The following is a 17893-nucleotide window of genomic DNA, read 5'->3' on the forward strand; positions in this document are numbered from 1 at the left end:
ACCTAAAACTACTTATTATTGCATAGTGCTAGTGTTTAATAACATTTTGATTTTATTGACAAATTAACTGTTATATGGAATTATTTTTAATCTATGTATCTATTTATATATTATGATAACGAAAAAAAAAACAAAATTCGATGTTTAAAGAAATGTAACAATATACTAGATAATGCTTCTGTTAATCCAAGTTGGTATAAATTTACAGTTCGTATCTTAAAAAACGTTTACTTGTAAGTTACAAAAATTAACAGATTAAAAATAATAGTTTGAGACTTTTAATCATTCATTATTTTACTAAGAAATAGTTTTTCAAATTATTTAAGATTAAAATGGTTTAAAAATAGAACATATAATAATACTTAAAAGAAGACAAAGCTGATCATTATTATTTACAAGCCTCTCCAGCTCTCACCTCCTAAAATAAATAGTTCACTAAAATATTTATCTTGAGACAGCAATTCCGGTTTATTTCCATCATCATAATTATTTACAACACTGTTTATTAAAATGTTAAAATTCATCGACATATTTAAATTAACAAAATAATGTAATGAGCGACAATTGAGAACAGCACAGAATAAGTAAATCTTAAAAGGAAGCAATAATTAACAAACTACCATAATACGATATCACAGTTCATTTATGCAAAAGTATTAAAATCATATATATGCCAAAATAAAATCAAATACGAGAATAAGTTTTATGGCAATATTAACTTATGATACCAAAATAAAGATTTTATTTAAAACAATAATATAATACACATGGCAACATTGAGAGCATAGACACAGTTGCTATTGCGACTTGCGAATGCGAGTAGTTTTTTTACATTATACTCGTTCCTTTTTTTATATTTTTTTAATTTAAAAATGTTTCGCTTTTAAATATTTAAAATTACTTATATCGCGTTTTCAATACACCGATTTAATTTTTTTTTTGATATGAAATAATGACGTAATATTAAATAGAATGTGCTGACATCGAAATGTTGAAATGGTTTTTGAAAATTAATCATTAATATAACTACATTTTCACTCCTAAGCTTTTCTTTATTAAAATCCCTCGACGTTATTATATCATAATGATTTACGACCACGACGTGCGTCAAATTCTAAAAAATAAAGCTTCGTCTGAATGAGCGTAAATGTAGTTATAATTTTTTGTTTAATATTAGCTAAATCTGTGTACGTGTGTGTGTGTTTACGTCGGACACAAGACTTTGAGTATGTAGTCTGTAAGCAACGTCGGCACTGTGGGGCTATCTTCATTTATTGCCTTTAGAACTGAAAAGAAAATTACAAGCAATTCAATATAATTATATTTTTATATCTGTACACAAAAGGAAATTGAAAATAAAATACAAAAATGAAATTTTTATCTTTTTAAATACCTACAATGATTCTAAAACTACAAGAAAGTAAATCAACTTTTTTTGGCAAGCATGGCCTGACCTAATTTATTGCAGGAGAAAACAGTTCTTTATTACTGTCAAAGAAAAAAACTTGATACCGATCCAAAAACTAAACTATTAAACTATTTTTGTTGCATACAATTGGAACAAACAAATCAAAGACAATTTTACAGGTTAACGGTTAATGGGAATCTTATTGTAAGTCATAAGCACCACCCAAAATAATTTTAAAGTTATTGAATTATTTCTCAAGTTCAAGTTTTATTAAGAGACCCCAAAGTATAAAAAACAACATTTTACTAAATTTTAATGAACAAATTACAGCTAGGTAATTAGTATTTTATTATTCAATTGACTATCATTTAAAGTGAATTTTCTAATACAGTTTTCTCATACGGTTTTCTCATACCACTTACTATTCATAGTTAAAATTCTACCCAAGTATCATTAACAACGGCAAACAATTTGTTTTTATGTATTTTTCCACACTTAAATATCATTCAAAATACTTACTCTTGATAAGAACTTGTAGAGATTGGTTGTCAGGGGGACCGTTGTCCATGTGGAATGGTATCACCGTGGTCAAATACTGTAAAGAAAAATTTACTTTTAAGCAATACAAAACAACCTAATCTACTAATTGCAAGTTATAATGCATTATATAACACCAAACAAATATGATGGGCGTTAACGATTAATATTCCTAAACATATTTGTAAAAGCCACAACTCGTGCATTATCACACAATGCAAGGTCTTTAAATTCACCTTTACATAGACTCGTAGCGTGCATTTTATATAGGCAGAAAGGCACTTGTTACTAAAAATGATATAAAACATGAACATTAAATATTTTTGAAAAAGCCATAAACCATATCCATCATAATGATTTAATTTATTTTTTCAATTTGAATCCGCTTCAATTTCAAAAACCCGCCATCATAATATATGCGATATCAGCGCTTCGTGCGCATCGACGGCCTTTTATGAAACTTCTGCCTACAATCGCTAACAAAATGTTAGCAATGACAGTGGGACATTATATAATACTACAATTTTATGATGTCGCGCGTCATATTGTCTTGAATTCGATACCGTTTTTACCAATAATTATGATTTTTGACACGGTCGCATAATCGCATCCGCCATCCGAATCATCCACAGAGTAATATTACCTATGACAATTCACTTTGAATTTTTCGTTTGTGCATTCTTGTTTTTAGTGAAAATATTAATATATTAGTGATGAATAAGTTTACTTGTGAAATATGTAACGCAGATGTGTGTTTGATGAAAGTAAATAGTGCATCAAAATTCAACACGTTGGATTTTACGGATAAATTAAAAATTGTTCAGGCGTATCGATTTAACATATAAATAACAATGACGTTATAATTTTTCATTTATTAATAAATAAACAACTACTACTTTCATTAAGCATACAATTTCGTAACTAATTAATAGTGTTATCAATGATTTCCTATGTTTGACACATACGAAATTATCAGATTGCCGGCCTTGTGAGGTCACTATGTCTATCCAGTAACTGATTTGTTTGATAAGTATCAGTTGGTTGCTGTACGTGTATTTGTATGGCTGCATTAGTAGTATAAATGCACTTTATGTGTCCAATAATTTACTTGAAATTATCTAAAAGCCTTTATTCTCAACAAAATTTAAATAAATTAGGAAAAAATTGCGAGAAAATAACTGCAGTGTGGCTGTTCATATTTTTTTTTGACTGCCTATCCTGTCTAAAAACTTTATGCACGCCACTTCATAGACTTCTTTGAAGCTATAAGTCATTGGAAATTATGTGAATCTGATTTAAACTCTTATGGCCTCGGCTATTTTGTGCTTTTACCCAAACTTCAAAAGAGAAATAGTACTAAAGATACGATATATCAAATTACGAATTAAAAGAACCAATGAACGTTTGGTAACTACATACATATATGGTGCCATAATTATTGGAAAAATATCATTTCAAGAGCAAAAAATGACACTAACACATCCCTATACCATAAAACAACCTCCAAATAACCTACCTACTCTCACTCTTCACCTACACAAATTATTAAACAGCAGATAACTAGCGAACCCAGCAGACATCGTCCTGGGAGCTACCTAAATTAATAGCTGACATACCGACAGCAGCGCCACCTACTGGGTCCAATAGTTTTTCCAAACCATGCATGAACCCATTGAAACGTACACACAAAATTTCAACCGAGTCGGTCCAGTCGTTTAGGAGTACCTACCTACTCCTAGGTAGGTGACAAATACACGTACAGAAGAATTATATATATTAAAATACTAGTCTCTAAACTGCGTTATACCTTCGGTTCGGAGTGGCTGTTGTTCAGGTTGGGCGAGCGAGGCGGTCCCGGCCGCTTCTTCTTCTCGATGTGGTACTGGCGACGCTTGTTCTGCACCGCCAGCAGTAGTGATATGAAGGTATTCTTCAGTTCCTTCTCGTACTCGAGCTCGTCCCTCAGAGCCAGTTCCGCTATCAGCGTCTCCGAGAACTCTCTTATCAGCACTTCGAGCTCCATGAATATCTCGTTCAGCTGAGCTAGTGATAATTGGCGTAGTTCTGCAATTTTTGAAAATTGTATTAATATTATAATTTACTTTACACTATGTAATGTAATCTTTACTTTTTGTTTTTGTAACCTGTAGTCACACAAGTTTAGATATGTTTTTTTTTGTTGATAAATACATATAAATAAATAAATACGTATAACACATAAAAATTTCCTCTCTTAGTGTACAATAAGGTATATTTGTATATCACACCCAGACTTGAGCCAGGAATCGAACACAATGATAAATATTGTGTGAATATATTTAAATATGTATTTGGGTTTTTATACGATACTTATAGTGCACTCTAGTCTGACTTATAATGACGTAACGAGCAAAGCGAGCTCTTGATCAATTATAGAGAAAGTTTGAATTCAATTTCTTAATGCTGCTTCGGATATAAAAGGCATGAATTTTTTTTCAGACAAACATGTAACCTGGCAATGTTTTCCTTTAAAGTGGAGTAAAAGACAAAATTTTTATAAATTTTAACAACACTTCGAAATTTAGAAGTGCCAATTTGGATCTTTCTGCAATCATGGTATTAACCCACAATTTCTAACTGAAAAGTTATCTAGGCTACATAATGTCTTTGAAACTATAACATTTGGTATTTTAAACTGTCATAGGTATTTTACGTAAAATACTATCTATTATTTGGTCCGTTATTGTCGATTAGAATTTAAAAGTAGCTCTAAATGTACGTACCGGCGTTACTTTTTATACAAATTGACTTTAAAATTTTCATCGAATATATTTAAAGCTCCTTTGAAAAACGCATAATTCTCTACATTTACGTTTTAGAGTTCAATGCCAAAGATAATACTCTAAGAAAAAAAGGAATCCTCCGTAACTTTGATGTCTAAATTGAGAGTGATCAAAAGATGTGCGAATCATTCTAAACTTTCGAGGTGAACGCTCTCTCGATACATACCTATGTAAACAAACTTCGTATTACAAACAGAGACATCGTAAGACACACACGACAGTACGAGACATCTTTGAATCAAATAATTTCTTAAAAACTTCTACTTTAGAAAGGCTATGGCGTAGGTTGTTCGCTCTTTATAAGGTTTTAAACATCAACGTTGAACTGTATATCTAAGAAGATGAGAAGAACGTGTTCTGATGCTTTTACTTCAAATTTTGGCCTATTCATTTAGGAAGATTTGACAGAGATCGCTATTTAGCGATAAGGCCACCAAATGTATGTACATATAATGTAATTTGATGATAGATGACATAGTTTTTTGTTTTTGTCTGACCTATCTATAAATATAATAAAATCGGAGTGTCTGTTTGTAATAATAGAATAACCGCTTTTTACTAAATGCATATAGTACACGTATATCATACGTATATACATATCATACGTATCATAGCTACATATACCAAAATAACATTTTTATAATTTTTGTCTGTCTGTCTGTCTGTTTATTCCGACTAATCTCTGAAACAGCTGGACCGATTTTGACGGGACTTTCACTGGCAAATAGCTGATGTAATAAGGAGTAACTAAGGCTATTTTTATTTTAGAAATTATTTATATTATAACTCTGCGAACTGAAAAATAACTTTTTTGTTAAATTCCACGCAGACGAAGTCGCGGGCACAGCTAGTTTATAATATAACCAATAAAAATAAATACTATTTGCTTATTATAATTTAGAAATTTACACGTTTTTCTTTTTATTTATGTTTATGCAATAAAAATAAACAAATATATAAATGCGTCGATTGTCTTTCAAACAATCAAATATCTCGCGCCGTTTTATAAATGTTTATTTATTCTTGACGTTATGTTTAATGTTTATGAAGGACTGAGGATTCTTATTGATTGCAGTGTCCATTTAAACTGGTACGCCCAGGATAATAATTATGTTAGCAAGTTTTGTTTTTTATTTCGTTATAGAAGCCTAGTGGGGACAGATTAGCAATTTAATTATCTTTCAAGATCAAGTGAACATAGTAAAATCGAAGACGCAATAAAAGGTAGGTACAGTTATCTATCTCACTTGTTATTAAAAGTATTTCGTATTTACTATGTAAACAATGTCAGCAACCCGTCTAACCAGCGTGGTGACTATGGGCAACACACATGATTTCACGTTATTTTTGGCGCGAACTTGTGGAGGCCTATGTCAAGCAGTGGACTTCAATAGGCTAAAGTGATGATGATGATGATGATGTAAACCACACTGTCAGAGATATATGCAACTTTGAAAATATCACTGTTACAATTATGACAAAATAGAAATATTTAGTTTTTACTACGTATGATGCGTAAACATACAAAACGGAAAGACATATTTGACAAAACAATAAATATGTAGACGAATGGTTAACCTATTCCTTTAAAAATATGTAGTAGTCTCTTTGTTATTTCGCAAGTTACGTTAGCAACGAGTTATGGAAGGCTTGTCTGCTGGACGGTATGTTTTATGCAAGGCGTACCGTATGACCTACAATAAATTGTGTATGTATTCCGATGATCGATAGTTACCTGTCATTGAATTAAACCGAATAAATAATAAACAACAATGTTAATAAACGGTTATGTACAAGAATAAAAATAAAAATGCGAGTGTGAATAAAAGCGTATTACGAAAAAAAATGACTTATGTAAATCACACTTTGTTGATATATATGTAATTATTATTTATACAGATTATTTTATATAGTAAATTGATGAAAAACTCACTGTCTTCATAAAGTGGAGAATTGAGCACCTCCTTCCCTTTCTCCAGAGCTTCGTTGTATTCTATCAGATCACCTTCCGACGATGGAGTCTCCTGCATCATATCATCTATTTCCTGTATCACCTGGAACATTTGACCAAGTATCTTTACATAGTACATTATTACATGCCAACACCGTCTTTCAATTTTACAGTAACTTTACGAACGAAAGAGAGGAGTACAATAAAAGAGGGACTTTGCGTAGAATAATATTTGTCCTAGCGAGGTGAATACAGAGTCATATTGTACCGAAGACTTTCTGAGAGCTGAGAGCAACGACTAATAGTCACATAAAGGAAACTCATAAAAGAGCGTACACGAACTAAGCGCTGGAGATTAGTATTCCACCAGAAGTATCTTCCTTCATTTTGACAATAGGTAGTCGGGAAGGTACATTAATTCTTCTGTATAACTTTGGTAGCTTGGTGTAACTAAGGTCAGCGCCATCTAGTGACGAGTGCGTTACTTAACATTTTCATATATTAAATAAGGTTTGTTACACAACTAATATACCTACTACATAGTTTGTAGTTATACCTCTACCTATATAATATGAACTACTTCTATATCAGTAGCTAAAAAAATAAAAGAGATTCGAACAATAATATTCCTGCAACTATAAGAAATCTAGTTTACAAAGACAGATATAAAAGCATTTACTCTACATTCTCTATTACGTATTAGTAGGAGGTACGAACTAGATACGAACTTCACCCATATGTTTACTGGATGAAATCAATTTTATATTCATTTTAGTAAGTATATTAAAAAAGTTTTAAGAGTAAATTTAATACCAAACCGACAGTATGAAGGCTTTAGAAATTTATATGATTATTGTTAGGTTGTCTTTTTTTCTGGCATAACGACTGGATTGAGAGATATAAACAAGCATATTGATATATATTGATACTAGTTATTTTCACCTACATGTTTAATAAATAAAACTTACATCAAAATGAGTGCTGTTTCACTGCGAATACGATGACATAGGGTTGTTTGCTAAAATCTGGTTTGAATGGTGGTTGGCGAATATTATATAGCCTGGTCAGGAATTTTTCAGCCAACCATCATCATCACGGTTTATTTTCAACATACTAAAGCAGATATAAAATAATTTTATCCATTAAGCAGATGGATGAAGATTGCGTCTAGTTCGGATCTTAGGCTATATATTTTTTGTAATTAAACTATATTTACAATAGAAAATAGCTCTAAATTTTGTGCTGTTACGTACTTCATCAGCAGTCTTCACAGGGCACTCGTGGTCCTGATGAAGACCTCCCAAGATTAGAGCATGCATATCCAAATCCGACGCAACCGCTTCGTCTTCTGAGCTGTGAATCTCGTCGTCAGGAGTCATAGCGCCCTAGAAAAAAAATTCTTAGTAATTTTCCGAAATTTTTTTTTAGCGTAACTGCCTAAAGGAACTAGTGAAACAAGTGGAATATAAAGAGGATAAAAAAATATCAAGCGATCAAGTGCGAGTCGGGCCTAAAAGGTTGCCTACTTACGAGTCGTCGCCGCTTCGCTCGCTCCACGCCGCGCTGCATCATGATAAACTTTAGCGTTTTGAAAGATAATTACTTATTTTGACTAAAAATAAAATGAATGGATAACTTTATTGTAGCTTGAAATATGCAAGTTTTTTTTAATCATAAGCGGCAATCTAGAAGCTTTACTTAATTTTACACTTGATGCGATGTAATTTTATTGTTGACAAGAATGCGATTTTACTTGGTTGAATTTTAAGATCTCGTATAAATAGTGTGTGATGATGAATTTTTGCGTGCTGTTCTATAGCCTGCATTACTTTTACGTACATAGCTTTCTAGTGGCAAATTAAGGTTCGGTTCATTAGTTTTTGCAAACAAAAATATTTTTGAAGATATTGAGTTCCGCAAAACGTTTTAAGTTAGGTATATATCTACTTAAGAAGACTTATAATGTTGAAGTATAAATTATAAATGTATTTTGACAAAAACATTACGGCAAAGATTTAATCAAGAAAACTTTTAAATACTATATTATTACAACACATTATACAACATTACAAAGAGTTAATATAAACAAGTAAACTAAATAACCCTATTTGGAGGTCTGTGAACTCGGCGTTTGTGTAACAATGGACGAAAAGTTTTCTAATGAATAGCTTCCAGCTCTCCAAAATATTTTCTATGGTGTATTATGCAAAACGAGAACAAACTTCAATGCTGGGGGCAACCTACTTAGGGAAATTGCGGAAATTATAACCGAGTTGTACTTATGGTGATTTGAATTGTTTTTAAACTTGGCTATTATTTACCAATTTCAGACAAGATTTGTATAACATTAATATTAAATAAATAATAGCTTATAGACTTTAAAAGCAACAGTCCCGGAATATTCAGTAATAATACCTAAATTTTTGGGATACTTCATTTACAGATCTTAGGATAACTCTTTTTAATGGACCATTTTAGTATCTTAATATTCGATTAATATCTTGTAAATTAACTCAGAATGTAAAAGTATATTATTTCTATTTATAGATTTTAATTTTACCGTATAGTATTGCAATATCAGTAAAGTTTCAATATCAATGTTTTTCGGGAAAAAATACTTCTTAGCTAGGAACCTACGAAATTGTTTGACGTATTTTGTTTTTATGTTCTGTAGTTATGTGAATTGTAAGTGGAACAATTATACGTTCGACCTTAGATTTTAATATACTGTATGAAATTGGAGCAGTCGTGAATCATCTACGTCGCGTCGTTTATTTTAAGAAATAATAAGAATATGACTGTTTACTTTTATTTTATTTATTTACTTAATAAAAAATTAACCTGAACTTCCTTTAAAAACTGAATCACTGATAATTTTTTCGATTAATTATCTCAAAATTTTTACGTCCACTATGTTACTTTAAATATTTATTAGAATAAAATGTAACATATATTTCTTTATTACTATTGTTATTGTCGTTCACATAAAAGATTATAGCCTAAATTTTTACGGATACTGTGTTCTCCGAAATATTTTCGTATTCAATGTTTATTTGATGTATTATACCTTTTTATCGCTGAGATTCAATGTTGGAATGTGCATTTTTCTCGAAAAAGATTTTGTCCAGTCAATCGGCAGAATGTTCCCGAAATTCCCAGTGATTGTCCACCACATTCTGTAACAAAAATTTACCGATTTAGCTTCACTGAATTCTAAAATGGGTAACCATAACAAAGATTACAAGATTTCCTGGTTATTTCGAGATATCCATATAAAAATAAACAGAGTATACTTAAGGGCCTGTCTTGAGATATTTAGTATCAGCGTTCATTACAATTTTAATCAGCGATATATCGTGTAATTTATCGAGTGCTGTAATAAATGTCCGGTTCGCATTTACTGGTCAGATTTATGTCAACCGTATTTATACGAGTAAGATTCTGATCTTTCTAAGGCCGTAAAACTTTTTGTTTCTAATTGGATTTTTTTTAAGTATGTAACTGATATAATTTATTTATTTATTTGACCTAATCTTTTTATATCTGTTCTCTATATACGTTAAGCTCTAATGTTGCATTTAATCCCCAAATAATAAATATCACCTAAAACCAAAAATACGATTGTTGTCTTCTATTTTTCTTCTTGATTACGATCGTAAAACAGAAATATTACATTCATCGATCCTATTCTACAATCTTCTTAATCAATTTGGGTTTTTTGAGATAACCTATCTGTCTAAGAAGACACGTCTTTATAGATAAATCTAGAACTGACAGGAATAGTTAAACCAATGTAATAAGCTTTTAAAGTAAATGTTGCTAAGCCGCAAAGAAACGTTACATCTTACATATTTTGTACATAAGGTTGGTGAATAAAATGTGGCTATGGTTTTGCCAGTAAACATAACCGCAAGTATGATGTGAAACAATTTTCTGTGTATTTCCCGTGAGTAGGGTTGCCAACTTTTTTTGACAAAAAAAAACGTATAAAATGGTTTGGATAGGAAAAAATAAAGTATTTGGAAGAAAAAAAAAGTATTTTTCAAATTTTATGTTTTTATTGCTTTAAAAACGTATTTTTGTGTGCCTTTAGCACATGCTAACAATTTTTTGTTATATTTAAATGTTTCAAACTTGTTTAACAATCAATATTTAAATTTATATAAATAAAAATTCGTTTCTAATTAAATTATTTGACGCTATATTTCTCTCTTCTCGCTACTTTAGATTCATTACTAAAAAAACCCTTTCAGTAAAAGCTTAAGTAGTGGGAACAAAGAGTAAGTAAGAATTTTTTTTATATTTGGTAAGCTATCAGGTGCATTTTTAAGTATATATTGCCATTTTCAACTGTACTTTTCACTGAAAATTCTTTATCATCATTAGTGATTTTTTTTGGATCTCTTTAAGTCTTATACATTCGGAATATATATCCTGCATCTTAATATTTAATCTGTCTTGTAATTTAGTTTTTATAATTATCATTTCAAAATGTTCAAATTTAACCGCATTTTTTAAGGACACGTTAGGAAGTATTGAAAGCCAGTTATCTTCGCTAAGGTCAAACCATTTTTCCAACCATTGATTCCTTAACTACATATAAACAAAGCCAACCTGCAATTTTTCTACAATATCGTTGATAGTGAGTAGTGACATCTGTGACAAATGTCAGATTGTCACCTGTCCTGTCACATTCAAAACACCACATCTGACATCTAACATTTCGCTCAGTAATTTTAAATCCTTTCCATCATCCGTTTTACCTTATGTGTACCGTTAAATAGTTAAGTACCCATAATGAGTATTTTGTTTCACGCATCACAGTAAAGATTGAAAATAAAGTATTTTCATATACTTTATTTGTATGCAAAAGTATAAAGTATATTTACCAAAAATAAAGTAAAATACTTTATTATAAAGTATGGTTGGCAACCCTACCCGTGAGGTATGTGTTGGGAACAGCGCAATTGCGTCAATCTTCCCAATTATTTGCGTACAAGGTCAGCGAAGGATGATGATTTTATTTATACGTACCACAAAAATATTTCAGCTTATTATATAAACAAAATATTTTGGTATTTCTGAAAATTATATAAGGAACATATTCCTGTTACAATGTAAATATTTGTTTGAAATAAGAAATAATTCAATTTAGATGACATTCTTTCTAGCACTGTTTTATCGTGACGAATATAATTTTCGAACTTATAGAATGGGTAGATTTAATGAAAATTAAAATATATTTAAGTAGGTATAATAAAAGGCAAAAAGACTACGCAGTATGTATTTCAATGTTTTCGAGTGAGGTCACAGGAACCCTGTACATGAAACCACACGAGCGCCTGTGACTCAGCCGGAGACACAAATTGGCGTCAATTTGAGATCGCCCGGTACGTCACGGCTCAATTGAGGAATGTGTCACTTTACATTACATACAAGTTGTCCGCACTCGCTGTGGTTTTATCAGAGACGTGGACTCCAACGATGACATACAAACGTTACTTTATATCAATAAACAATGACAGGAGTAGAACGCAATTGAATCAGTTATTTGTACAGCTGGGAGGTAGTTACTTATAATGACAATATATTACAAGGTCCTATTATTTTCAAAGATAAAGACATAATACTTGGTTTTTATAAAACTTTGAGACATTATAATTATTATTATTATTTTGACTTGACTTTGAGATTGGTTCACTTAGGTACACACGCAGTTCTTTGATTAACACAGGCTTTCAAGATTAAAAGATATTTTAAAACTGTAGCCGTAGATGATTATTAGTTACTGAAAGTAACGCTTAAAATAAACAAAAATATCTTAGTACTGATACGATGATAATGATAGAAAAAAAAACATGAAATAAAATCAATTAGAATTTGAAAAAATATATTCAATTATGACGAAAACATACAAACTTAAAATGATTAATGTAGATAATAGGCATATAATAAAATGTAAAAATGTTGAATTTTTCAGGAAAAAGTTTTCGACGATTCACGTAACAAATTAATGTATAAAATATTTTTAATTTTAACATCCTCACCCGTCACAGTATGAAATATAATTATAAATACTGATAAATTACGATAACCTTTTAAGGTAGCAACTGAGAAAGTTTGCTTATCTAGAATGAGTGCTTGCCATGCCAGGTTTTAGACAAGGTTATTTCTCCTTAACGGAATCAAGTTAATCACTCGAAGTATTTGTAGTTTTCTCTTTAAAACTTCTTTACTTTGTGTATTTGTTCGTATAAAGTAATTTTTTTATTTAAACTTCCACATCATCAGTAGTATTTGAAAAACACGTATGATATTTTATATATTTTTTTTACTTTTAACATAATTTTTGCAAATAATAACAAAGAATTTAAAAAGTTTTTTGAGTGAGAATGTTTTAGTTTTAGTTCTTGTGCTATAACGGTCAAGAAAACTGCTAATGAGCGGGTCGAGAGCAACTTGACACGCTTACTTCCTTCAGTGCGTACCTGACTCAGATTCTTTAGAAGTTTAGATGAAGTAACTTAGTTTAAAAGACAAAAGACTGGAATTATGCTTGATGAAGCTTGTTTTGATTGAAGCGGTACTTGATGAAGTTTTGCATGTATTACATCATTAGAATTACCTAAATAACCTAACCGAAATTCTATTACTAAGATTCCATTGTCTGTACTTCTATACTTCGATCACAGACCATCATTATAATTAAGAATAAAATAACGTTAATAATGAGAAAAGTATTCATAAAAGAAACAGGTTTTTAGATGATTCTAGGTATATAAGTTTTTAGGTCCTTAATGTGATCTAATTTAACACATAGTGTTTTAAACCTTTAGAGTGGTGCGAAGCTCTTTGTGTAAGTCTTTTCACTTAGGTGTTCTTTAAAAATATAACATTAAAACATCAGCCAAAAGAATAATAACACGCATAGCCTGTTTTTCTCAACGACAGTGTAATTTTCTCGGACGCATCTTGAGTTTGATTCCGTGATGTTATTTATTTCGTAACGATATACCAATTATTTCAATTTTAATATTTTATCATACGTTCTTGTGATTTATTTTATTCTAGAACTTTTATGTTTTTAACTTTAAAACAAATGATTAATTCTTATCACATATGTTTCATTGCATATATGTTTTGTTATTAAGCGGTATATCTGTTTATATTTTATCTTTGTTAATGGTCTGCCAATGACAATCTCAATAACATCAGGTCTGGTGTAGTCATTACGACCTTTGACGTAAGTGCGCCATATGGTATGTGGTTTGCAGATGACTATTCGCCATTGAAATTAAGATTTAAAAAGGGCGGTCCTTTTTTAACCTTTTGTTATTACAAATGCAGTAAGTCAAACATTTTTGTTATCGTATTTAAAGTATTGTTGATTTATGGCTATTTTCAATATATTTCAGAGTATTTGGCATAAAAAACCGTCAGCGTCAGACCACGTCATAGTTTTACTAGGCAGTCACAGGACTGTCGATTTGTAGTTGTACTGGAAAATGGCCTGTGGTATGTAATGTATGTTGTGTTTAACAAAAGGCATGGTAATTTTGAGCCTGTGGATGTTAATTTTTAAATTAAAAAATAAACACACACACACACACACACACACACATATATATATATACACACATATATATATATATATATATATATATATTTCATACCAATATAATAGATTTCATGTATAACGTAATGAGATATTGTTTTTACTTAACTGCATAAGAAAGTTGTTAATACGTACCTATTTAAGCGATGCTATCTAAACTTCGCGTGATTTTTTTACATTATTTCATATTCGCAATAACTATCATGTCTAAATTTAAATTATTTTTAAAAGCGTCTTAATTTTATATGTATTAAAGCAAATTGCGAATAAAGAGACTTGTAAAAAGCTTATCCTCGATTTGGATCTCATGCTAATGTTTTAAATTAGCTTGTTGTCTTCGTTGGGTCACTTCGGTCAATATAACAGTCCGATAAATCATGCACAAAGATAATATATAAACGACGAAATTTATGTTAATTACTTCTGATATATCAAAAAGTTATTGATCAAATTAACTACAAGTCAACTAACAGACAAGAAAAAACTAGCAAGAAGTAACTTTAAGTTAGTCTTCATCAGTAAATAAAGATAACGCAACTTTAACAATTACTTATGACACTAATTAATGTTAAAGATTTGAGAAGTGCGGACAAGTTATATTTGTTCATCGATATTTAATTGGATTATGTAATTTCTAATCCATATAAGTTTGTAAGTGTAACATTTCCATAAAAGATTGATGAGCAAAACGTTTTGAAACCGGAAATTAAATTTAGAGTTCTTGGTTTTGCCCTGTCAAAGACACAGTAGCATTTGGCATTCATACGGTTTCACCTGATTTAACATCTTGTTAACGTGGTCAAGTGCACGATACGTCTTAGTAGGCTTATATCTACTTAGTGCTGTAAATTACAATATAATAATTATATCTACTTAGTAGTTGTAATTTAACTGTAGATATTTGGATAAAGACATGAAAGTTGCATCTCCTAATGTACGTTGTCTACCAAAAAAGTAACGACTGTCCCAGAACACGCAGTGAAACGTACGTAAGCCGATATGGCATTGGTAATTTTTACCGTTAGTTATTGCGTATGTTTTAAAGCCATCGCTAACAATCTACGTTTGGCTTATTGTTGTGTGAGAACTTGAGAAGATTCAGAAGGTAGTTGAAATAAAATGGCTGTGAAAAAAATATTTTCTCAGGCTGTGAATTTGGAAACAATGTCTCAGATAATTAACAGAAAAGTTAAAACTTTTACTTGGCAACTGTGCTTTGTTGGAGAAATTGATCTTTCTGACAATGTTTTACAAAGTATGCTTCTATCGGCAAAATGTACAACGTTGTGCACATTTCGTATTTGAAGTTATCACAGGAAGTCTTAAAATTAAGTATGGCCAAGTATGGAGAAGCTTAAGAAAAAAAAAACGTACTAAATTACTTTAAAGTTTATTTAGTGTAACAAGCAACGACATTGAGACAATATAAAAGAAATAATGGTTAAAACGTTCCCATTATAGTAGCAACCCACACGCTAGTTAAAATAATGATTTCAAAAAAAAAAAATTTTAGTGTAATGACCAAATTGTTTTCTTACGTTTTATTCTCAGGCACTCGTTTTGTTAACACGATTTGCTACGCTATTAATTTCACCCACGTAAGTATGTAAAAGTTTTAAATGTTTAGGATATTTTGTTAACACAATTTGTTTATAAATATAGTTTTATCTGTGTTGTAAGTTTGATTTCAACATATGCATTTTTATGGTTTGGCAAATTGTTGAGAAATGTACCGGTTCTTTTACGCTGTGGCGAGATTGTTTTACGAGTATTTTAGATAATATTCAATGTACGCTTGATTGAATTCAATGCAATATGTACATAGTAATTGGTCACTACAAATTAATTTAAACTGAATTAAAACTAAAATATTAAGTATTGCGTTATGTTACTGATTCGAATGTATGGAGGCATAAAAACCGACCCAGTATTAGTAGGAAATTCTAAAGTACTTTTGTTTGTTTATTTTTTATTATTATTTTGGTAACCTGTGTTAATCTGGGAGGAACAAAATTTTAGAGTTGTGGGTAAGTGTAACCACCAGTCAATAGTTTGCTTTTACTGCCTATCATTAATATGTAGTAGGTATGTACAATACGCAATGGTTCAATTGGAATGATAAAAAATGAACATTTTAAAACGATTTATAAAGATATGCTTTTTATTACTAAGTTAGGACAAAGGAGTCCTTCGTTAAGTTTTTCGATATTTAGTTTAAGTTATACAATTTATGAAAATAGTTTAATCAAATATTTTTTGTTTCAAGTTGGGTAAAGTAAATTAGAAATGTATGTAATGCAAAAATTTAGCTTATGTTGTTGTGTGAATGTGTAACTGTAAAAATATTTTTTGTACAAAATTAGTGCACCTTATCTATAAAAGGACTTGTAAACTGTGTAATTGCCGACTTGCTAATTACCTTTTTTTAGTTATCTCAAATATGCAAAGGACCTTTACCTAGAAACAGTAATATTTAGGAAATTATATACTAACAGATGTACCTATCTATTGTAAACTAGTGTACTAATGTTATAATTACGAGTATATTACGAAACTTTTATTTATTGATTCAGAGAAAAAGAAAAACAATTTTCATGTAATCTATTTAATATAATCGAACGAAACATGTTCTTAAAATGCTGGAGACGAGAATTCTCAAGAAGCATCAATTATTTTTTTACTCTCTACTTCTCGGAACTTAAAACAAGACTGGATTTTGGATGCAACATTCCACTGCAGCCTTAAATGGTACGGTTAATAAAAGCACGTAAGCTCAGACACGTAATGTGGTTTTATATAAGTTTATCTATTATATAACGTCAGTCATTAACCTCTTTGATAAATGATATTTTTACAATATATAAATAATATTAATAATAATTAAAATAAATGTAATAAATATTATTAATAATGATAGTTTAAATGAGGTATTTGCAGTCGTCCAATTATTGGTCTGATTTTACATACCTTTTTGTGGATAAATTTAGCGCATTGCATAAATTTTCTATTTTTATTAGGCGAATGAAATGCATATTTGGTATTTTATTGAAGGCATCAGTCACTAGTGGCGGGAAAAATGTGTTGTATGCACTTGTCTTACGGCGAGATTTGTTGTTGTACAGAGAAGCCTATATAAATAACCATATAATAAACCAATATAAAGTTGGAAATTAAATTCTGATTGCATTTCTGTTGTTTTCTTATTATTCCTAAGTGAAATTCTAGGGCTTATTAATTTTAACTAAGAAAACCTTATATATAATGATTTATTTATATTTATAATTAATCCAGGACCAGCAAGATAATGCAGTAACATTTTATACACATCATTTACGATATGAACGCATACAGACATGAAACCTTTGAGTGTGTAATGCGTATGATACACAAGAAACGGGGTTAAGTTCGTGGTATTTGTGTTATCAAAGTATACAAAGGCTCAGTAGGTCGACCGAGACGAGATCCAGAGAGTGCGCTAATAAATCAACAATGAAATGCCATCATGACATTTACGAACTCGGGTCACTTTTACGAAAGTTCATACATTATGAAAGGAAATA

The 17893-nt window shown here is 30.3% G+C and overlaps 1 protein-coding gene across 1 annotated transcript in view; it reads right to left on the reverse strand.

Annotated features, from left to right (window-relative positions):
- Window positions 1-887: 887 nt before the first annotated feature.
- Window positions 888-17893, reverse strand: part of LOC123661118 (fasciculation and elongation protein zeta-2) — a 49531-nt gene continuing 32525 nt past the window's right edge. Inside the window, exons 2-7 of the mRNA XM_045596112.1 lie at window positions 9786-9894; window positions 7972-8103; window positions 6701-6821; window positions 3753-4009; window positions 1928-2003; window positions 888-1286 (exon numbers count right to left, since the gene is read on the reverse strand). Of these exons, the coding sequence (XP_045452068.1) occupies window positions 1204-1286; window positions 1928-2003; window positions 3753-4009; window positions 6701-6821; window positions 7972-8103; window positions 9786-9894 (778 nt within the window). The 3' untranslated portion in view covers window positions 888-1203. The remainder of the gene's footprint in view (window positions 1287-1927; window positions 2004-3752; window positions 4010-6700; window positions 6822-7971; window positions 8104-9785; window positions 9895-17893) is intronic.

Source organism: Melitaea cinxia, chromosome 16 (genome assembly GCF_905220565.1).
Source record: "Melitaea cinxia chromosome 16, ilMelCinx1.1, whole genome shotgun sequence".
NCBI classification, from domain to species: domain Eukaryota; kingdom Metazoa; phylum Arthropoda; class Insecta; order Lepidoptera; family Nymphalidae; genus Melitaea; species Melitaea cinxia.